The 24,007-nt window shown below is 40.5% G+C and overlaps 2 protein-coding genes across 2 annotated transcripts in view; one reads left to right on the forward strand and one right to left on the reverse strand.

The window, feature by feature from the left end:
- LOC122404924 (protein expanded-like) overlaps positions 1–24,007 on the forward strand; it is a 94,331-nt gene that overhangs the window by 33,256 nt on the left and 37,068 nt on the right. Inside the window, exon 3 of the mRNA XM_043409315.1 lies at positions 17,150–17,305. Within this exon, the coding sequence (XP_043265250.1) occupies positions 17,192–17,305 (114 nt within the window). The 5' untranslated portion in view covers positions 17,150–17,191. The remainder of the gene's footprint in view (positions 1–17,149; positions 17,306–24,007) is intronic.
- On the reverse strand, positions 1,617–6,025 carry LOC122404925 (putative sodium-dependent multivitamin transporter). Its single transcript, XM_043409316.1, has 7 exons — positions 5,688–6,025; positions 5,406–5,627; positions 4,817–5,157; positions 4,058–4,177; positions 3,309–3,623; positions 2,164–2,529; positions 1,617–2,090 (listed from the first exon to the last, which is right to left on the reverse strand). Exons 1-7 carry the CDS (start codon positions 5,796–5,798, stop codon positions 1,841–1,843), a joined length of 1,725 nt encoding a protein of 574 aa, XP_043265251.1. The 5' UTR covers positions 5,799–6,025; the 3' UTR covers positions 1,617–1,840.

Raw genomic sequence — 24,007 nt, forward strand, 5'->3', positions numbered from 1 at the left:
AGTGACTTCAACGAGTGTTGGGAGATCAAAATAGAGCAACCCTTTCGTATATCGGTAGATCCTTTTTCGCCAGGATTTTCCAACGCGAAAACGCGAAATTCCTGCTCGTTGGGCAACCCACGGTGCTCCGCGTTGTTTGTCGAATAGCGAGGAACAACCAAAGTGCACGGAACGCGTAAGTTGCGTAACGCAATTACGAACGAAGAGACAGCGGTTGCTCAACGCCGGCGGCGCGTAAAGGCTCCGTTTCAAAAGTTCAACGAAAGTCGTACGAAGATTGAAAACCGTGGTGCGGCACGCTGTTCCGCAACAAGTCGAAACGGGGCTCGAGGTGGTCCACACCGTACGCTAAAAACTCCAATTACAGGACACATAGCTGCGATTTAAATTTTATTATCAATAAGATCATCTATAAGAAGTCCCAGTTTCTCCAAGTTATTTAAAACGTAATCTTCATGCGTGACCGTACTTGTACTTCGAAAAGGAACAAGTATTTTGAAAAAGTACGAAACAAAGTGTCGCGTTTATCTACTCTTATTTCTTTACGTATGTGGCTGCACGAACGTTCGTTGTGTGTCACCTGACGCCGTATGGCGTGCACCTGAACCCCAGTTCGATGGTATTCCATCGTGATTTGCGCGTCCGTGGTCCACGGTGTTTACGTTTGCTCGTTGCACGAGGAGAAAGAAACTTCGCCGTTCGGAATTCCTCGAGAGAACCCGCCAGTCGAGTACGAGCAATATCGGCCGTGATTTCGGGGAATCGAGCTCCGGGGATTGCTTCGGTTACGATTTTTCACCGGCCAACTGCCCCTCCCCCCGGCTGTCTTTTACGCGACACGTGTCTTGTTCCTCGAATTCGGAGACCATTCCGGTTGTTTTTAGGTGAAGGCCAATCACGAGTATCCTCCGAGTCGGCGAACGAACGGATCTACGTGCAAATAAACGATCGACGTACGTGGGATGTTTTTTCAGGCTGGGTTTTTGGATCGTACGGCTGAAAAAAATGACTCTTTTCTCAGCTGTATTCTTTTAAATCTTAATCGAATAACGCATTGAAAATTCGAAGATTCAACCTTTAAATGGTATCGTGTATTTTCGAGGCTATTGGGTTGGACGAATAGTAAGGGGTGTATTCCTCGCGAAGAAATAAGTTCGAAAGAAGAGTTTGAAAATTTATCAGGCTGCGTGTAATAGAGTTCGACTTGGACGTCGTTACAAAAAATATTATTCTCCATTGTTAATTTATTATTTCGTGAGGAATCACCCCTGGTCGCTCGTACTATGAATAGTGGAAGACAAGGATCCATTTGTTATTATTTTTAATAATAGAATGATGAATTTATTTGTAGGATGCAACAAGTGGTCTTACAGTATATCAACGTAAATTTTTTAATAACTTCACATTAGGAATGCTACGCAATAACAAATACGCTATTAAACTATCGAATACTTCTATTGGTCACGCTATAATTTGAAAAAGTGTCAAAGATATCCCTAAACAGGGAAAACTGGCATGGAAGCCAAAGACAGTGAAACTTAATTTGTTATAATGAGAAGATACTTACTCTTTAAACTAATATAGTGTTTGAGACAATATACATTGAATTGATGGTATCGACAAAACGCGATAGTATATACAGTGATAGTATTTGAACGTTAAGTATAAAATTGAACCAAAGGAATTCCAAGACAAGTATTTTCAATACGTCGATTAATTGAAACATCGTCATTGTCGTCATCGGTTTGTAAGTCGCAAAGTTCGATTATCCGTTTATAATCGATGAATTATCGTATTGCAAATGTATCTCCTTTTTTCTTAAATCTTCAGCCTGAGTGTATCAGGTCATTTTATTCAACACTATGGTGCTGTTGAATTCATCCGCATTCTTCGATTGCCTTTTACGCATTCTCGATGCAACAAAGGGAGTGAAAAGATCGGGATCTAATTCCTTGGACTCTTCTCCGAAGATGAAATTCAAAATCCAACTAGAAATCCATCCGACCGAGAAACTGATGACGGATCCAAGCGGACAATACCATATGTACGAAATACGGTAGAGATAGAAGTACGAATCGTCGCCGTTCTGTCTGTAATTCAAAAAAAATTCCAACTTACGGATCGTCTTGTGAAAAGCAATTATATTAGAATTAAATTCCTTACTGGTGGTCGAAACGTGAATTCGATGTTTCCACGTAATCATAAAATACAGTGGCGTTGCACCCGGACGTGGATACGTCCAATTTCGGAATCGGTGGTTTTGGTTGACCGAATCCGATCCACAGGGAGAAAATCAGGCTGGACAGCAGGCCAATAACCGCGCCTTTTTGATTGCCAGTTTGCGTGAACATGCCTAGGGTGAAAAGTCCAAAGACTGGCCCACCGACGACACCAAAGATCGTCAGAGCAGCTTGAAGGAGTCCACCAAGGTAGTGGCCTGTAAACGCCAGAGCTATGCAGGCCAGGCCAACTATGATAGCCAAAGTCTTGCTAATGACTATCAATCCTGTCGCGCTTATCTCTTTGCCCCTAAAACAATAATAATAATTTTACTGTCACATAGTTCGATATTATAAGTATCGGAGTTTCAGTAATGTTCCTTGATACGTTACGATTACTCTTGGAGATGTATACTTGTTTTCATTAAAAAAAAACTAAATGGTTTCGAACTTCAAGATTCGAGTCTTCAAATTTCACAAAGAACAGTATTAATACGTTTACGTTTTTGATCCGCTAATTGGACTTATGTAGGCCAGGCTTATCTAGCGGATCTTGCTTTAGGTGTACTTGATCTGTAGTGTATATAAGTAAGCCTCACTATTATTAAGTCCAATTATCTTATCTGGGAAAAACCTAATAATATTGCTCTTTGCATCAGGAATGTGTTACTTATCGCAGAAAACAGAGTTTCTATTTTAATATACCGAAGGCCTAGAGAAAGGTGCGTGGGCTTCGAAAATGTACGTGGTTCGAGCCTCTTTCGATTTCTAGAAGGCCTCGATAACAATTAATTTCAGACTGAGATATAAATAGCGTGTTTCGCCTAGGATTATAAAATGGTAAATAACTTTTAAAATCGTTCTTCAGAAATATTTTGCGTTGCAAGTTGAAGAATGAACTGTACCTGCGAACCAGGTCTCCATTTCTTTGAACGAAAAGTTAAAACTAGCGGGGATAATCGTTGGATCCATACGTGTACGAATCTACTCAGCTTGTATAAACTGTTTACCCCGTTTGGTTCGTATAAATGGAGTTCTACTGTAATTGACAACGCGCGTCAAAAGTTCGGTCGATTTTACGTATCTTACCTTGTACGGTAAAAGGGCTTGATAAAATCTTCGAGTATAACGACGGCCAGGGAATTGACCGTAGCGGAGATAGTGCTCAATCCAGCGCTGAAGATGCCGGCTATAAAGAGGCCGGGTACACCTGGATACTCAGAAAGCATGTCCATCACGTAAAGAGGCATTAATTGATCGTTTGAATTGATCCTTCCGCTCGCAAGGGGGTCGCAGTTACGATATTGCGTGTATATCGCCAGACCGGAGAAACAGAGGCCCAACGACATGATGGACGCCATTGGCCAGCTCCACCAGATCGCGTGTTGCGCGCCTCTCAAATTTCTGAAATATTGTACGATTTTCCACACGATTACCATTAAAGTCGGAAGAAAATTCCAAGCTTCGCATTTAAAGCGTCCCCGAGGTGTACGGTGCTGGACAAAAGAATTGGAAAATTTGTTATTTTTATGATTTGAAACTCTCGTAGCCTGAGTAAATAGCAATTTACGTAAAGTGTACGTTTTACAACGTTAATGGAACAGTCGTTGAACTACTAGTCGAATAAGTTATATAAACTTGTTCGTATTTTCGAGCGACGGTTTCTCGAATAGGTTAAATAATATTGCGTAAATATACGGTCATTCACGGTCTGTTAACATTTAAAGCATTACACGACGGTGGCTTGCGACAGTCGTGGATGGGGAATACCGGTGGATGAGAATAATTTGCAACATCGCGGTATACGTATATCGGGTAGAAAGTAGCCGTGTACTCACTTGATGGTTAACATTCTCTGAACTTGAACTTGGTTACTGCCGTACAAGGAGAGGTATGTGAAGAAACCGCCAAATGTCAAGCTCCACCAGGTGTGTCGTACCGTTGGGTCCGTTGAAATGCTGAATGAATGTACATACCATTGTCAGTATCTATACGGCTGGAATTCCGAGGAAAATAAATGGTAGATATACATGCTCGGAGGAATATTTGAAAGTGTGCTAACCGCATCACGCCCGGCGCTTTACGTTAACAATCAATTCCTGTGACGGCGATTTACGATATAATGGCGAGGAGATATCCGATTTAAGAACTCGCTGGCGAACTGTTACACGCGTTGCTCGACATAACGGCGATGTTTATGCGCGAACAACGTCTCGAAGCGAAATTGCAACGGTATCGTTCGTTTTTCAATTTTAAACGAACGGATATCATAACGTCTCCGCGCGAGTATAGATACTCGAGTAATATAAATAAATTTCTTTACGTAATTGCATGTTCTATATTTGCACCGAGACATTTAAATATTTGTTTGTGAAACCAGGGATTGTTCGAACGGTAGCACGTTGTTTGACTCGTATGCCCGACCCAGTCATCGACGTATTTCGTTTAACGCGCGAAACGCTCGAACGGGTCGTAAAAGATTCACGTACTATGGATATTTGATTGCAAAACCAAACGGCGCCCGAGGAGCATAAACGTCAATTAGAACGAAAGGACGCGCGATGGGAGTCTCGTAATTATTCGAACGGAGCATTTACTTGTCAAATTCTAGCCGCGATCCCTCGCTAGCGATCTCCCAGACTCGATCGAGTCCACCGACGTTCACAGCCGCCGTGACGATCACTGTGATAACAGATATCAGCATCAGCAGACTTTGAAATACGTCGGTAACGAGGACTGCCTTGATACCGCCGATCGTCGAATAAAATGTACAAACCAATCCTATCCCGATTACGCTTGCGGTCGTCGAGATACCTGTGGTGGCGTCCAGGGCGAGTGCTGGCGCGTAAAGCACCACGCCGCTGTACAGAAGCAGCTGAAGCTGAAACGCGACGCTGGCCGACAGTCTCGCAGCTGTACCGAACCGTTTTTGCAAATACTGAAAGCATACCGCATACTTCACACAAAGTTTCAACCCTCGTTTCGAACGGTATAGTTATGTTCAATCGATGCAATTTCTCTGCCTTTCGCTTTCAAATTGAACGAATCTAAAAATTTTATTCGTTAATCGTGGAAAAAAACAAACATTTTCCATTTCCTTTTCCTGATACCGTCACTATCGGTATACCAATAAAGGGGCATCGACTTAAATTTGATATTTAAATTAATCGAATCGCGGTCACTCACCTCGAAAGCGCTGGTCGCCCCAAGTTTGAAGAACACTGGCATGTAGAAATAAGCGATGAACGGGGTAGCCAATCCGTAAGCAATATTGATCACGGCATACTGGGTACCATAAACGTAATTTTCCGAACTGACTCCCAGCAAACTGACCGCCGATAGGTACGAAACCGTTAAACCGATCGCGACCGGCGTCACTTGCATGGATCTGTTCGCCACGAAGTACTCCTGCCGTGCACGAGAACGAAATTAGAAAAGCCTCGTTACCGTTTCGACGTGAAAACTCACCTCTGTTGATTTCTGCTTTCCGCCAGTGAGCCAATAATACACACCGATTCCCGAACTTATGAGCATCATCACCACGATCACCGCGTAATCGGCTATCACTAAAGTGGCCATGTTTCGTTTGTCGAACGATCTCTTCGCACTGAATAAAACCAACGACGATTGCTTGACCGTGACCCCGCAAATTATTTATCTGATGCGATCGCTCGACCAACAATTAAGCACATCCTGTTCCCTCGGTCGTCACTGCCTCGATGCGATAAACGTTTACGTAATTTACAGTGGATGGAAAAAGCATGCAGCAATCAATTTCAACAAAAAACATTATAGAACCTCGTTTATCACGCGAAAGTATATACGTACGTGTTATTAGAAATATCTGGAACAAATTTCGTCTAAATATAATAAGATAGAAATTCTCGAATATGGCCGCTTTTAATTTATTAAAAAATATAATTAAAAAATTTCTTTTTGACGAAAATTGTTTTGAAGATTCCTAAGAATATGTATATATTTTTTTTCCTTTACACTCATCGTAATGGTTTCGATTCGTTTTTCATTTCTTTCTTAAACTTGTTCAATTTCGATATTATTTGCACGGATATTGTTTGATATTTACTCGCGTGCACTCGAGAATAATTTGAGACCGGGAACACTTATCGATTCGATTGTCGCGTTACCGTGGACTCGAACGTAACTGACGCGACGTTCAGTTACGACAAAGTAAGTTATTCTCGACATCCCTTATCAGCACACGATCGTTTAGTGTTTGTTCGCACGTGCCGTTGATTTCTTATCTTCGATCGCACACTCCTCTTTATCCTGGATGGCACTTGATACGTGCCACATCTATCAATATATGGAACCGTATTTGCGTCGCGTTGTTTGAATATCATAATCGTTAAGAGCTAGCAAATGCTCCCAAACTCAATTTTAAGAGTCGAGGCAAAGATTAAGTGTGGCAGATAAGAAAGATATCGGTGATAAATTCAAGAGTGAAATATAAGAACGGATTAGAAACGAAGTTTGCTTATTTTTATCATTGACTTTTCTTATTATATTTGTCTGATAAATATCAATATTTTTGCGATGCATTACACATTTCTTCACGCTGTTTTTCGTACAATTTATGCCATCAATATCGTTCTCGCTTTCCTTTGCAGATAACCTAGGTTATTCTAGAAAAGATTGAATTTGTAAGCGTTAAACCGTTGGAAATCTCAAATAAACATGATTTATAAGAATATTAGGATTATTATTGTTATATAAACTGAAAACTGAAAACTAACTGAAAACTATACAATTCAATATTACTACTTAAAAAATTTCGTTTTCACGTGGAAAAGATGACGCAAGAAGATCATTCGTTTGATAATTCTAATAATTTGATGTAGCTAGAATCGTAAGGAAACGTTGCAGTGTAAGGGGAGTCGAATGATACGGGATAGATAAGTTATGTTGGAGAGGGAAGTCGAACCGCCAATGAACGCGGAGGGTTTAGAGGGATTTAATTGCAAGCCATTGTTACACCCAGTTACACCAACGCGAAAATATGCGAAGGTCATGTTCTATTTCGCACTAAGCTGACTCGGAGCAACGAGGATCAACAATCTTAATCTAATTGAGTGCCATCGGTGTACGTACACATCTGAAAACTACTACAAGCGTGCGGTAAATTGTCCACGCAGGCGATAAATAAAAATGGGCCAAGATCCTTGATGAAAATATAGAAGTACAAAGTATAAATAAAGATATTTCTTGGTTATCCGGCGGCCATCATAGGCAAAATAGACTTACGATTAGGTTAGTCAATCTGGCTATTTAGTTTACTGGAATACAGGGTTCTATAACCGATACAAACATTTTATGATAATTGTTTCATCGTAAGTTGTAATTCCGTGTTCTTAAATATCTAAAGAGGAAGCAGTTTTATTGTAAAGGTAAAATAACGAAAATTATTTGAGATTGATTCTAAACTGAATTCAGCCACGAATCAAAAATTTTGATTGGTCGAACTCGAATAAAATTTGCCGAACTCTAGTTAGAAGAGTGTACTGTAAATATTAAGTGAAAGACCATAGATATCGGATCTCGTATAGGTCTTGGCAGTCTTTACGGTACCTGCGACAACCATTTCCTGCGTGCTATCATATAATGCGTTGTTTGCACGACAAGCGCTTCTTACGGAGCCACGGCTTATGCACGTTCGCAGCTATACAAACCTACGCGTTGAACGTGCACGTACGCACTTCCGCGTTCCCGTATCCTACGCGAGAGCGCGGGAGTCTCTTGCGAATATCGTCGAAATAAATTCCACGGTAATCTATGGGCAGCTTTTCTTTTTCTTCTTGACCCTTAGTTCGCATTAGAATAGAATGCGTGGCATGCAGAAAACGGAGAAAAGGGCCACCGAGACGCGTCGCGCATTCTCGAAACCGCAGCGCCTACGATTTGAATCGCCAAACAGATCTATCGGTTCTGTCCACGGAATACCCTCCGAGGTATTTTTAGACAACCATCCATCGATTTCGAAACAGACCGGTTGGAATAGAAAATCTTTCCTTTCGACACACTTTGCAAGCTAAATTTCTGGATATCTTGGAAAATAAGCTCGGTCAAACGTTTTCAATTGTTACAAAAAGAATCAAAATTCTAACATCAGTAATCGGTACATACTTTAACCATTCAATTCTTCGTGTTACAAACGTAAGTGTCGATTTTTATTCGATTCGTGTTTTACTGCGTTTTCGAGTGAATTATTCTGTGAAAAATTAGTGGATTGCGGTCCATACGTGTAAAGGATAAAAATTTGAATCGAATGTGGATTAAAAATATAGAGTAAAATTTGTTTCATGCGTTCGTTTGTTTTCGAGAAAATTATTTGTTCAAATTTTTGGGCCACTCGCGCGATCGAGTACGACTCGGTTAACGTGTCTGGCTATTATTCGATATTTTTACTTGCGTCGATGTTTTCTACTTCGAATCGTGGCGTGGCGTTATTTACCTTTCGTCGATCTTAGCATCTTCTTAGCATATTCGTGGTATAACAAGTAAAGATGATTCCTCGTGGAAAAATAAATCGAAAAATAGGAATAAAATTTTTCTCGGGAAAATTAACTTTAAAAATTTTATTCCACAATTTTCTATTTATATTTTCACGTAACGGGAAACTCTGTATAGTTAGAACCGGTTGAGACAATAATACTGTACCAACGTCAGTACATGCATACTTGAACACCTAAAACAAGTAGAAATATCGTGTAATGGACGGACACGTTATGATGAATTTTGAATGTCGATTATCTCAAAAACGAAGACACACATGAAAAAACTTTATTCTTTATTTTTGATTCATTTTTTCACGTAGAATTGAACATATTTTTAATATATTCTTTCGCATTAAAATACACTTTTCAATCATCAAATAACATTCTCAACGCCTGCTTTTTCCAACACTTATCATAAAAAAATGAATAAATAATAAATCAAGTTATTGGGTCGCAACGTAAGTTCGTATTTCAAATCTTATTTTTTGACAAAACGAAAACAATAATAATATGTTCTAATAGGAGTAATTCAGGATCATTTTATTAACAGAATATACCCGGTTTTGGAATCATAATCAATAATCAACTTAATTATTCCTGTATCAATGAAGCCGCTATAATTGCGGTTTCACGATAACAAGGTTTCCGTGATTCGGTAATAATCAATGGGACATCTTGATTTAAATATACCTCGAGTGTGTTTAATAATGTATTTTCAGTGGTTAACGGTCGTCGATTCACGGGATTAATTGAATCGCTAATTGTAGATAGGAATAGCTGGAGTAATCCGAGTTATGTATTGCGGCCTGGCAAACTTGTTTGTTCGCATAAACAATTTTCCTACACATTAGCGATTCCAAGGCGGGTGCGTGTTAGCGCCAGTTCACTTGTCACGAGCCTGTCGTGTAACACATTAAGGTGTGTAAAACGTGGCCGTTGCAACCAAGATGCTACACAATCGCGCAAACCGTGGTGGGTTATTGTTACTCGAGTAACGGCTCGAATTAATTCAGACGTTAACGTCCCGATACTCAATCATTCGGATAAATATCTGAAGCGTTTCGAATAGCAATTGCGGAGATCTCGTCGGTTGACAATTATTGAAATTCATTTCGCGTGGTTTGCTCTTTTAAAACTGGCTCCGAAACGATCTTTACCTTGACTTTGAACACGTGGAATCCTCATCGACAGGTCTTAAACTCTCAACCATTGCCTCTGATCTATTTTTCTTCTCAATGACTGTTAGATCGTATAACGAGTCTAATTTCGTTTCAACTGTAATATTTATACATATCGAGTCACGTTAATGCTTTCTTACTTTCGAACGCAAGGGAACGATTTAACGATGTGCATGGACAAAATTGCATTCCTCGAAGCAAACAAACTAATTCCGAGACCCGAGGAGCGTATTAACCTTCGTTCAGCGAGGCACGAAGCATCCCTTTGTAAGTCGGATCACAGATGAAATTGCGATATTACTGGCAATACTCGAAGGCACGATCATTTCTGCAGATATTCATTCCACGAAGGTGTTTTATTGGTCATGGGCGAGGTGCGCCTGTGCCACGTCTCGCGCATCGGTTCGTCCCGCGTCGGGACGTTCTGCGCAGATCTACGGAGTGGCTCCCGTCAGTCGCCAGCCGTGACCATCGTAGCCAACGTTAATAAATTTTCCATATCGAAACGTCGTTTGGGGAGGAAATCATTTTGCAATTAAGAACAGCTTGTCCCGCGGATGAAATGAATTACGACCTGATCGTCCGTGCTTGTAATTCACCCGGCGAATTATTGATAAATCCGTCGATATTTATCGGTAGCCGCGAGTACGTGGAAGAAACAAGCATTCCAGTGTGGCTTAACGAGAATGGTAAACCGCAAGGGCAGGAGATCAGGGACTTTACTGGAATGCGAATCGCCGTATGCACGCGTGATGCCATTCATCGAGACGTGGGTGGAGGGACGCGTAGGTCGGATACAGTGCAAACTCCACCGGTGCCTTTTAATTAATCCCAGCGTGTGTGTGTGCCCACCGTGGCTCGCCCCGGGGCCTTTCTCCGTCCCTTTCGAGTCCATCTTTCTCGATTTCTCTCGTTTCCCAGCGGCGGAAGACGAACAGAAACGGACAGGAAGAGACCGAGGCGGGAAAACTGCATTCCTCGCGTAGCTCTAATTATCCAGCTTCTGGAGCCGCGAATGAGTAGGGAAACGTACTGGTTTTCATTCCTGAGACACTAACCGCGATATCGTGCATTTATTCGCGCCGAACGGACCGATAACGACCAATCGTGTCGCGATACGAACGCTGGCTTTATGTTTTCATTAGCATACAGTTAGGACGGGTAAAAGTGTACAAGTATCGGTACACGTGTCGCGATTCCCATGGGCTAGGCGTCTAACGAGGGAACAGTCCGGAGGATAGTTGGTCAAATTTTAATCGCGATCGATCCCCTTCCGTTTGCGGCTTCGCTTGCCTGGACATCGATTTAATAAATCTAGAATGAATTCGTAATTAAAACGCGAGGGGAAGTTTAATCGTGAATTTGACCAACTCTGAGCCAGATAGATAGATAAATAAACGTAATGAAAGCAAAATCTCTTTTAGAAAGTGCTTCAAATAGTTTGCTAGCGATCACCCGGCACTGCTTTATTTTTTTAGTTTCCCATATCAACGATGCGATTTCCTTACTAGGGAATTGATTAAGACGATCGAAATGGTTAATCGTTAATCATTTATGACGATTGAATTGCTCGTAAATCGCTCACCATGACCGACGCTTAAATTAACTGTTAATTGTTCGCGATGATTGGGAATTAAATTAATCATTACTTTCCCCGACGTTGCTCTATTTTTATTGAATAATTAACGATGTTTGTCGTTATTCAATAAGAACAACGCAACGTTAGAGAAATTAGTGATTAATTTAATCGCCGGTTGTTGCTGTCGATTTACGATTAATTAGATCGTCAATTGTTGCGAGTAATTAATTTCAGTAATCGACTCACGTTCATCGTGATTAATTCTGACGACTAAATTTTTGAGCAAATGCATAAAAAGACGTGGCTATGCAATAATATATATATATATTTTTACTGTTTTCTTTTTGATGATAAACAATACTTTAAATTGTTTATTTTGTATTTATTTCATACTGGACCGATTCCCATGCATTTTGTATTATCATTGTAGCATTTTACACCTCGAAAGCTGCAATATTTTCAAAGAATTTCGTATTCTTGCATTTTTCCCGTGCACCCTTCGAACGTGACAAAGCAGAACGGAGGGGATCGTTCTGCCAAGATTTTTGCGGAAAGTTTTCATTGGAATGTCGGTTGCAACGGGCGAGATATTAAAGGAAAATAACTCACGTAGGAGGGGGGTAAGCCGACAACCAACATGGAGGATTTGGAGGGATTTAATTGCTAACCATGTAAGTTGCACCAACGCGGAAATATACCAAGGTCGTATACTACCTCGCACTCGGCAGACATATACACCTGTTAGTTATTATAAACACGTGGCAAATCGTTCGTATAAATGCTAAATAAAAAGAGACTTCGTCCTATAGCACTTACCAGCGAACGTGTAATTTTTCACTGCAAGTTATGAAACAAGAAATTATGCAATGTTCTTAAACCATAGGATAGTAGCTTCGGTTGCACTTGCAGAAACAAATTCCATTGAAATACATTCACTATTCTAGGAGTTATGGCCGTTAGAAAATTTGACCACTTTTATGGGGGTTTTCTCACTTTATAAGGTTAAAGATCAATTTTCTGAACATTATTAGAATTTTTACATATTCTTCTCAAAAATATGCGTTGTTTGCATTAAAATCCTCCAATCCGTTTAGGATTTATAATTTTTTAAAGATACTCATGCAGGGGAATCAGGCATTGGTCAGACATGGTCGGACATTGTATTTTCAGTAAGGAATTTTTTTCTCGAAAGTGCGTAGGATTTCGACAGTACGTCTATTGACCAAAAATGATTGTAATCGATCCCTGCAACTAAAAATAATTTTTTTAAAACGATTTGAAATTTTTAATTTTGTCGAAAAATTTCACACCTATTCGAACTTTACGGTGTTAAGGAACAATTTTTCCAATATTCCTACAATTTCTACATATTCTTAATATTAAAATCATTAATTAAGTTTAAGGGGTTTAGGCATGAAATTTCATTAATGGTCAGACATTCTATTTTCGGTCAAGAATTTTTTTCTCGAAAGTGCGTAGAATTTCGGGGTTATGTTTATTCATCAAAAATGATTATAATGGACCCTCCCAACTGAAAATAATTTTTTTAGAACAATTTGAAATTTTTTTTGTTCGCCTCCTGCACCTAACCTCTGTCAATTTTTCTTAAAAATTCATTTTTGATTTTTAATAAACTTGTTTTGTGCTCTACGGAAATGTTGTTCCATACTTTTTTGTAGGCATTCATGAGCTCTACTTCGTAAATAAATTTCAATGAAATACATTCGCTATTGTAGGTGTCATGGTCGTTAGTGTAACGCGTATTACATTTCCTACATTTACTAAATTTTCTGTAATTTTGTCATTGGTTTCCCTCGCCTTAACAGATTGACTGCCACGTTATCTATATATGAGTGACAGGATTTTTTACTATATAACTAAAACAATTAGTTGTCAGGTTGAAATGTAAAAGAAAGTAAATTTGAATAGGACTGAATTTTAGCTAGGTTACGAAAATAAACACCGATATCAATTTTAATTTATGTACTTTAAAAGTTTTGGTTTGGCAGTGAACGTGTTAAATCGCGAGCTTAGGTGAGGGTAGATACGGTTCACGTAGGACTTTCCTCTATTTTGTCGAGGGTGATGGAATATCTGTAAACCGGCGTTGAAAGTTGGCCGTAAGGACTCGGCGTTACGCTCGATCAACGTCTACAAGGAGTGTCGACAGGCTTATGAGATCTCTGTCGCGTCGGAACGGAAATTGTTCCCTGTGATCGGTCGCCGCGTATCAAACTCGTAGCCCCGACGTCGTTAAGCCGGCGACAAACATGGACGGAGGTAAGAGGCTCCGTTCGTCGTCCTTCCTCGGTCGGGCTCCCTCCGTGTCCCCCTGCCGGTAGGTAGGTTGCTAGGTAATTAGATTTGTACGCGCGGGCAGCATCGGCTTTGAGAAAAGGACGAGAAGAGTGGCGAGAGTGCGCAAGACATGGTTACTCATGCCGCTGGAATGTAGTTCACATTGTTTATATACCGCCGCCTACGTGCATGCACGTCGCACTTCGTCGAACGATAAAACCAGTCGCCGGCGCTCCCGTCGCGGATCGGTCCTTTCATCCCTGCCGATCCGCGGAATCTCCTGCTTTCCGATTCGACTCGGTTCTCGCGGTTTAACCCTTTAGCCACGGACAACCGTGCAGTGGCCGAGAACGCTTTGATTTATCATTTTTCAGCGCGTCAAACAGTGCAGCTGGCATCATCGTTAGCCCTAGGCATCGACGTTTCGACGTTAAGAAACTTTCTACGAAATGTAGGCAGATTATAATAGATCCCATTTATGTTTTCCTGTATTTTATTAAAATAACTATTAATATAGCAAGGATTATACGCAGTATCCATTATTAAAAGATAAGTATGCTCCTAGCGAAACTGCTGATGGCACCTGAAACGCGTTCTCCTATCTATCTATATTATTCCGATAACTCGAGAAACGCCGAGGACAGAGTGGGTCGAGAAGTTGCTAATGATACGCCAACGCGTGTTTCGTTGTTATCGTCACCGGGCGATCGTTCGAAATGCCGTCGATATCGTTATAATTCGATGGCCGTGATCGAGCTCGGGGTGAATCTCCCGGTCGATTCCCGTTTATCTCGAATCTCGAAGCTTCGATCGTGTGGTGTCGTCGAGCAAGAGGATGGCTCCGAATCGGGTTCGATTTTCGTATGGAAAATGTTCCGGAGCGTGCTTGTAAAAATCTGTTCGCGGTGATTTTCCTTCGAAGTCGGTGCACGGGGTCGGTGATCGCGAGGAGAATGCCACGGGGACGCAGGTTGAACGGCTGCGAAACGCATTGGCTATCGAGTCCGAGAGAGAAAGACCGAGTCGAACGGAGAAGGAGGGTAGGAGGGTAAAAGAGAAAAAAGGAGAGTGAGTGTATAAGGGGGTGTGGCGGGGAGGGGAAGGGAGAGGCGGCAAGAGGGAGAGGAAAAAGGAGAGACCGGCTTTTATAATGGTGAGGCAGTTATACCGGTAAGCGAGTAAATGCATCAACGTGCTGCAAGCCGAGAGGCAGCCAAGAAAGAGAAATAGACAACTCTGGCTACGGAGTATGTACGTGGAAAAGAACAGGGGCACGGGGTTGGGGGAGGGAAGAATCGAGGAAAAGGGACAGAGCGAAGCTCCTCGGGGTGTGGGCGGATTGCACGCGTCTCTCGGTAATGGATCCCATCGATCATCCCTCCGCGGGTAGATAGTTTCTTTTCCTTCCTGCTCTCTCCCCGTATCGTCCATTAGTCAATTTCGTCGATTACCGTGGCGACTTTGTCCAATCGCGGGACGATTCCGAAATAACCCAGCTCGAAGTCCGTTTTTCAGTTAGTAGATCGATCGAATATTTTTACGACGGTCGAAAGTTTATACTTAATTTGTTTGTACGAATGTGACGTAGACAATCGTTGCGACAATGATTTTTTATCGTCGCTTTGAAAAATTAATTTTCGTTTATATAATAATTTTTTATACATACGATACTTGTCTTGTCTGGCATCAACGTGGTAAATAACGTTGTCGTCACGGTGTTCGATCGCCTCCTGTGGCTCAACGATTGCGACTATTGGAATAGCATTACTCGGCATTGACCGTATTGTTTCATTGCCAGATGTTAGGCGGTTAATTTTGACACGGCGGTCTCTCGATGCGAACCATACTAGGGTAAACGCACCAGTAATCGACGATGATTCAGCGATACATCTCGTATTATTAGTTTTCAATTATATCTAAACAGGGGAAATCTCTATACGTAATACATAGAAGCAATCACGGCACTTAGACTCGCGAATAACGTCCAGGGAAACGATGGAGTTTCATAGTAATCTACTTCACTGTTTAACCATCATTTCGTTAAAACATTGTTAATTCGCAATGTTTATTCTTCGAACGATTTTACCGTTGATTAACCTTTTCGAAGAACCTATCGAGCACAAGGACTCGAAATATAATTACACGCATCCCCGAGGTACAGACTCGACCTCATAACGAGTTTCTATTAATAAAGCAATGTAGAAATTAGTCGACGCGTAAATTTTCCTCGAGTCCGATCCGAGTAATGCCCAACTATACGAGTTTCACTCTGTATTGGTAAAGATCGAGAGTTGTGTGTTCGTATACAAAACGTCTATTAATAAACGTCGGAATGCTGCGCGAAAGAATTGTACAAACCTTCCATGAAATCCGAACAATTCCTGGACAAGTGAATAATGTAAGACAGTCGATGATAAAACGTTTCCAGGTCTCTGTTCAATTGCAAGGAGCTCGTTTCGAACACATATCACGGGGCACACATTGTATAATTTAGAATCGAGATGCAACAGTCGTGATGATCTATCCAGGAATTGTAACAAGGGGGTTCGAAATTTCTTCGAGGGGCCTGATGCCCTCGCGTTGCATTTTTTGAGGACTTATCGTCCGGTCGATTTACGATCGGTTCCCTGACTCCGGCGCTCGCGAGACCATCCGTTTCTCCATCCACGCGACCGCCTCTTGTTCCACGGAGATGAAAATGGAGTAATGCCGGGAGCGATTCTGTGATTTACCGTGGACCGAGACCCACGGGGGGATTCAGCTGACGTATCGTAAAGCGTGTAGCCGGGGTCCCCCCATTCCCGCGGCAGGATTCTCTGGAAATGCCACTGTGATTTGTGCGACCAGTTACCGTTTCCATTAGCATACTCCTATCAGCTCTTTCGTACATTGTTATCCCCGTCGTCGCGTCGTATTCTCTAGTCGATACGCGGACCAGTTCTGTAATCTTCTATTTCAACGCGTTACGCGAAGAATTCGGTCATCGGTGGCGCCAAAAGTTTCACTATTTAGCAATCGCGCGACGTAGACTCGAAGAGTGTAACAGGAACGAATTTCTATCATCCGACCGAGGACAAATTAGAGTCGAGAAAATTGCGAAACACGTAAAATACGTATTTATCGATGGGAAGAATGGTATTCTTTGCTTCTGGGTAACATTTAATTTGTATTCCTTATCAACAATGTAAAATTCTGTTATTTTCGCTTTAACGTGATCAATCACTTCCAGTCGAAGGTTTCGCGGAAGCTCTTCTACGATCGAATTTTGAAAAAAACTAAGTACGCGTTTACGAGTCGTAAAAAGACTTTTTATTCGATCGAAGACATATTTCTGATCATTTCTGTCCGATTCTGTTATGGCAGTGAGGACGCTGGGCGTAGCGGCGACGAAATGAAGCATGCAGCATGCGTGGTAGCGGTGTCACGGCTGCGCGGTCCTGCCTTCAACCCCTGGTGTCCGCCAGCCGCTACCTCGCCGTTCAAGCCCTTCCTGGTGATCCTCTTTACTTCGTCGTTGAGGTGAGTACAGCCAGCCACATTATTAACCGTTTAATAGAAGGGAGTAATTCATGACGACAATGCATATTCAGGACGCTGTTCATATAACCGTTTCCATCTCGTTCCGTTATACATGGTAATTCCGTGTCACGTATTTCCCGTGGGAGTCGGTATTATCCTCTAATAAGAGACGTTGCAAAGGAGTTAGAAGAGTACTATCGTCTAAGATCATAATGAAATTCATAGCTATGGAAATGAGCGTAATAAAACGAAAATTTATTTTATTCGCGTCTTACATTACCGGCTGATTTATTCGGAGTTTTTAAATTCAAAGTATGGAGTTGCATTTTTTTAGATGCATCGATGCGTGAAAACGAGTTAGATTACATTCAATTTGTGCATCGTTCGATTTTACACGCACTGTTTACTTTCGTAAGTGTATCGTTTTAATTTGAATTACGGTTGATAGACGGCTTAAATATTATTACTCTATCGTTTAGGACGTATAGGTTACAGATTACAGATTACGTAAAAGTTTGTCTTTCGGTACGGAGATTTTCGAGCATCGTTCTTTACCGCTTAACACGGTAATGTTTGCACGCCGTCGCGCGTAACATCAGACCGTGAAAATAAAACGACGACCCCGTTTTTAAAAGGCATCAGCCGTGTTGCACATCCTCCGTCGAGCCGAACGTACACGGCCGCGAAATACTAGACTTTATCGGAACATGTGCATCGCGATGTCGAGGGCACGCCCGGATTTTCTAATCGCGGAATGCGATTAGTTACATCCGCGGCGTGGGCGTGCGAGAGCGGAATAACCGATGCAGGAGAAACTCGCGTATAGTACAGTAAATATATTAAAGCGTGCGAAGGTACATGCACCTGCCTTGTCCGCGGCAACAGTCATTTACAACTGCCGGTGTAAACGAAGCGAACTCCGGGGACTAGAATGGCTAATTGAAAAAATTCACGCTCGCTTATACGTATTGTAACGCGCCACTCCGCTACGTTGTAACGACTAACAAGGGAACCGACGCGAACGACGCTCGAAACGATCCTTTGCTATTTCAAGAATCCGCGATCAAAGGAAAACGTTGAAATTTTGAAAATTTTTCTAACTGGACGACTTAAAAGAATTGGTAAATTATGTTCAAGCAGAAAAGTGGAGTTGCGTTTTAGAATTGCGCTAATGCGTTTTTGGGAAACAATTGTATTACACGATGATCGATTACGGGGAACAATTTTCTTCTATTATTGTTGTCTGCGTTTGTTGAAGTAATAACTCGCGTAGCTTCGTAATACGTATTAATACTAGTTCTAATAAAACTTGTAAACAATTTACTCGACTGAATTTTTCTCAGTAATCCAGACCTAACCCAGACCTAACCCAAATCTAACCCAGATCTAACTCAGACCTAACCCAAATCTAACTCAGATCTACCTCAGACCTAACCCAAATCTAACCCAGACCAAATCCAGACCTAACCCAAACCAGTTCCATATTTGTAGTTCCTTTTGTACCAAAAGGATAAATTAACAAATAATCAAAATGTTATTTTATTATATTAATTTTTATTATTTTAGAGAGATTAATTTCCAAACGATTAATTATTTTTAAATTTTATCGAATTTACAAATAATATTACTAAATAAATAAATCGTTTTATAAAAATTTCATTTTTTATATATTCAATTCTATATTAAAAAAAATTCTAAAAATTTAGGATTTTTAATTTTTATTCCCGTTAATAAATAATAATAATATTCAAGTTTGAATACTTAAGTTCGACATATTTGACAATTCTAACTTACTGTTCGAATAGAAATCAATTTTTTTTAAATTCGACGCGTCGATTTACACTAGAACTACCAAACCAGTCAAAATGATTCGTAATTTCTAATAAAACTTCTAAAAAATTTACTCGACCGAATTTTTGAAAATTTATCGTAATTAATAAGAGAATATATAAACACTTATTTTCATTGCATTATATATTTCTTCGCATATAGTTTCAATTTCTTTGGTACAAATAAACACACTATAATTGTCGGTAGTTCTAGTGTTAAACAAAATATTTCCTAACTTGCAAGACGATTTAAAAGAATTCTATCCAAACAGGAAAGTGGAATTACGCTTTACAACTGCACCAATGCATTTTTGGGAAACAATTGCATTAAACAATGATCGATTACGAGGAATAATTTTTGCCTGCGTTCGTTGAAATAATCGCAAACAAGTAGAAAGGACCAGGTCTTCTAGGTCTCAGAGAAATAATAAATTAGAAGTGTGAGCCAATTTTCTATCCCTAACCTGCAACATTACATAGATACGTGGTGCAAGAGGGGATAGAAGTATATATGAAACATACTAAAAGCAATACAAATATGAATTTATCACATTTTCGAAGGAAAGATGCGTGCAAACCGCGCGCGTTTTGAACGTCGCGTGCTTAAAAGCGTGAATTGTTAACAGAAACGATGGTCACGGTTTTGTTCGCGCGCTAACGAGACGCGTGACGCCCCGCTCGAAATTTCATTGCGTGAAGTTTTTCTCTTAATTCTGTTGTGCCGGTGTTCGTAGATTTTTCGCTGGTCACGGGAAACGAACGATCCCGTTTGGAAATACCTGTTCCGTCGCGGGAGTGGGACGAAAGCATTATTCATCTCCCTAATGGGGTCCGTTTGGACTTAAAGAGGCTGCGATTAAATCTAGCAGAGCGAAGTCTTGGCAAATGCTGATAGAACGTTTTATTCGATGATTCATAGATGTCGGATTATCGTGCCGTTTAGCCGCCAACATGATTAATGTTGCCTGGCGCGAATAACAGCGTGGAAGTTTGACGTTTGCCCGCGTTTCCTTTTATCGAGCCCTTTTCCCAGCGCGGGTGTGTTTATTATACGAATTTAAGTTTCATTACGCGTCGATATTTATGCAAATTTATCGCGCGTTCGCGAAGGCGGACTGTTTTTCAGAAACAACTATGTCGGATCGCGTTTGGCCGAGGCCACTCGATAAAAAGCTTTATAAGAAGTTTCGTAAGAGATCTGTGAGTTCCTGATAGAGCTTCTGTAATAAGCTCATTAGCGCAAGTCCATGTTTTTCGCAGATAGGGAGGAAGTAATCTTATTTGCGTTGCCATCATCCGTTCCACGACACTTCCCATGGGGACTGGGCACGATGTGAAAATAGAATCCTGTCTGCCTTTTTTCTTTCAACAGTCATTTCCTCCGGTACATTGCCTCTTTCGCCGTACCTTCTAAACACGAAATATCTCTATCGACTACATCGCCGCAACACTAGCACTTTTTATCGCAACTCTCAACCTTTCTTGGTTTTGCAACGGACGAAGAACGTTTTTAACGAATTTAGAATAAATAGGAATTAACCCTCCGCGGTCCGAGACGTTTTTCATATTTCGTTCCAGCGTGTTAGACACACTTTATGCAGCTTATTGTATAATAGTAACGAAAATCTATTTCACGCCACTGTATTCAGCATAAGCAAACCAATAACATATCAAAACACGTTTCTCTTATCTTAATTTTACTAGTCTAGACTAACAGTGCAATATAAACACAAATTGAATCGTGTCCCATTACAAGCAATTTTCAAACGAACGAAGATATAACCCAGCGACTTTTTTCTTGCTTTTCTTTATATTTATCGTATTCTAATTTGCTCTATTATCTAATTTCCTTTATTTTACAAGTTTATCCGACAATTACAGATTTTTGCTGTTATTAAGATTCCTAGAGTCTACTGACGCCTATTTTAATAATACTTATCCTTGTTTGCCTTCTGTCCTATTGCATCTGTTACATTTATTAACGCTATTATCACGCGTATATTTTGTAAACACAAAAACGAACTATTCAGCTAGTTTATAAAATTTTATTATCGTTTGTAACATTGTAAATGTTCGTATCAAAATTTTTTTTAGTATTTACGGGTAACTTTTCGAACAAAGATGTTTGCGTAATTGGAACTCGATAGGGGTTTGGATAATGGAGGATTGGGGCATGGGTGAAAATATCGTTCTGATGAACGTGGTTGTACCTCACTCGATCAGTTTCCATTCGCTCGATCGAATGGGAAAAGCGTGGGGCGTCGAAGGCGGTAACAGTTTCAATGCCAAGGTTTCCGCCACAACGTCGATTTTGCTCGTTGGAGGGTATTGCCTCCTCGCGTCGTTAGACAAACCATCCACACAGCACGCGGGCAAACACGAGGCATGCCGGCAGCGTAGCGTACCTTCTCACACGATACCATCTCCCTAATTATAGCTAGGCTCATCTGTAACCACGAATCTGAATTCCCGGTTGCTAAGGAAATTCCTCGTTCTGCCTGCGTGGCCCCGAATGCGTTGACCTGCTATGAAATCACGGGCTGGATTCTAGCCTCGTTACGCCGATCAACTGAAAGTACACGCGTATACAGAGTGTCCCAGAAATAACCGTACTTCCGGGGATGGATCCATAAATCGACCCTTCGCGAACGAAAGTCCAGCTGCGATTATTCTTCGGGATGTTCTCTGAGATTATCTTAAATTTTATTTTTATATATTAAAAAGTCAATTTTCTCAAAGGGTGACAAATATAATTTGTTAAACAGTTGCATCCATAACGATGTTATTGACAATGATAAAGGAGAAGTTTTCGCGAACACCCTGTACGTTTTGCTGAGAGAATGTTTCACCCGTGTCGTTTGCGCGAAACAATGAAACGATAGATATTTTTCCGGTCTGCACGTACTTACGAGCCTCGCCGAGAGATCAGTGAACTCATTGTTGCAAAATATCAATAAAAGATACTAAGGTATTGAAATGTTACATTTTTCGTTCGCGTTAAATTTCCTTGCAACGTTATTCAGTACTCTTTTGCGCTACGTTCCTCGACCGATCGCGTCGATCGTTATCGACCGATTTCATAGGCACTGATACTAATTTATCGCCCTGGAGCCGCAGCGTAATAATTACACGGATAATTGAATCCGCGATCAGAGGAGTGGTCCGGCGGTGGGATTTCGTTCGCGAAAAAAACGTATCTATTGTTCGAGAACGCGGAATCGTTCCACCATTAATTCTATCCCGAGAACTTATTAGAATTTCTAATGTAAGAGAGCAATCGATGGTTCCCTGTTCGCTAATTTTATACGAAGTGATTCGTTAGTTCATTGGAAAGGAGAGTAAATCGTCTAAAATCTTGCAATCTTTAGGATTTTATGTTTAAATATTCGATTCTCAGTTACTGTCACCTAACATTAGAAAGTTGTATACATTCTTGGTATATTCACAATATTCACTGCTCTTGATCGTTGAAGTTAATCTATTTCTATGCTCCTGATGTTAATAGATCCAGGTTTGGAACTCTTATTGTACCACCTTCGATTTTTTTAAACTTTGCATTCAAACCTTTTGTAACGTTTTGTCCTCACGTTGTGTACCCAATTCGCGTTAAAATTACCTTTGTAATCTTATTTCGATTATCATGCTCTACCACTTTGTACACTAACGCGTACATCACTGTTTGATAGATTGTAAACAGTCGTAGCTCATAATAAAATATGATATTCCTTTGTTAATAGAAATTATAGTTAATCATCGTATATTCAGATCAACGAAAAAGATTTTTCTTCCAAACAATTCTGTGACAAGGTTGAGTTTCCAATTTCATATCACGTTAGTTATTAGGTTCAGGACCAATACAGGTCGACACCTTTTTACACAGAATTTGATACTCTTCCATATTTTGGTACAAAAAGTATCAAATCTCCGAAACGCCATTGCCTATAAAAAAGACAAATGTGCACCACATACTGTAGCCCTTTCGAACCGTGCAACTTTTTTATAGAAAATTTTTTTGAGCATGCTTTGGATGTTACTGAAACCTGAAACTTGCCTTGATATTTATTATACAGGGTGTTAAAAAAAAACCATTCAATATTTATATGGTATATAGGATACACTGTACCGAGCAAAAAAGCTTTAGTAAACATAGGTCGAAAGGTCAATAGTTTTTGAGATATAAACATTTTTGTTTGCTAGTATCATGATTGATCTAGTTGCTTATTTCAACTTCTTGGTGAATGCAATACGTAAGTACTTGGATGATATGCCTTTGGCAGAAAGATTATCGATGTGGTGCATGCATGATGGGGCGCCACCTCATTTTGTGCGTAATGTGACCATTTAAACATGGTGTTCGGTCAAAGGTGGATTGGACGTGGTGGACCAGTTGCATGGCCTCCTCGATCCCCCCATTTAAACCCTTTGGACTTCTTATGGGGATATTTAAAAAGCCTAGTGTATTCCTCTCCGATAAATGACTTGGAAGAATCCACCATTCTTGTCAAACAATTCGACAGAAATGTGAATTTTCCGAGAGAGTTCACGATTCTCTAAAAAGAAGATGCCAAGCGTGCGTAGAAATGGAAGATGGACACATGGAAAATCTTCTGCAAACATCGAAAATTCAGTAGTAAGTCAATTATGATAATAACAAACAAAAATGTTTATATCTCAGAAACGGTTCACCTTTCGACCTATGATTAATAAAGCTTTTTTACTCGGTACAATGTATCCTATATATTGAATGGTTTTTTTTGAATATCCTGTATATTTTTCGATATTTACAATGTCACAACCGTGGTCGATCTACGCTACCAAACGGCGGGTTAAGATTCTTTATGTCCGCAGCTCATTAATTATGAATTCGGTTATT

This window comes from Colletes gigas, unplaced genomic scaffold (assembly GCF_013123115.1).
Source record: "Colletes gigas isolate AHSC1104 unplaced genomic scaffold, ASM1312311v1 Colletes_gigas_Sc00003, whole genome shotgun sequence".
NCBI lineage: Eukaryota > Metazoa > Arthropoda > Insecta > Hymenoptera > Colletidae > Colletes > Colletes gigas.

Bases quoted from the DNA above. Each gene is read 5' to 3' on its own strand.
- LOC122404925 (XM_043409316.1), bottom strand. From the start codon at position 5,798: ATGGCCACTTTAGTGATAGCCGATTACGCGGTGATCGTGGTGATGATG. The intron at 3,624-4,057 runs GTGAGTACACGG...ACAATATTTCAG, and splicing joins CAGAGAATGTTAACCATCAA to AAATTTGAGAGGCGCGCAAC. The intron at 2,530-3,308 runs GTAAGATACGTA...TTATTGTTTTAG, and splicing joins AAGCCCTTTTACCGTACAAG to GGGCAAAGAGATAAGCGCGA.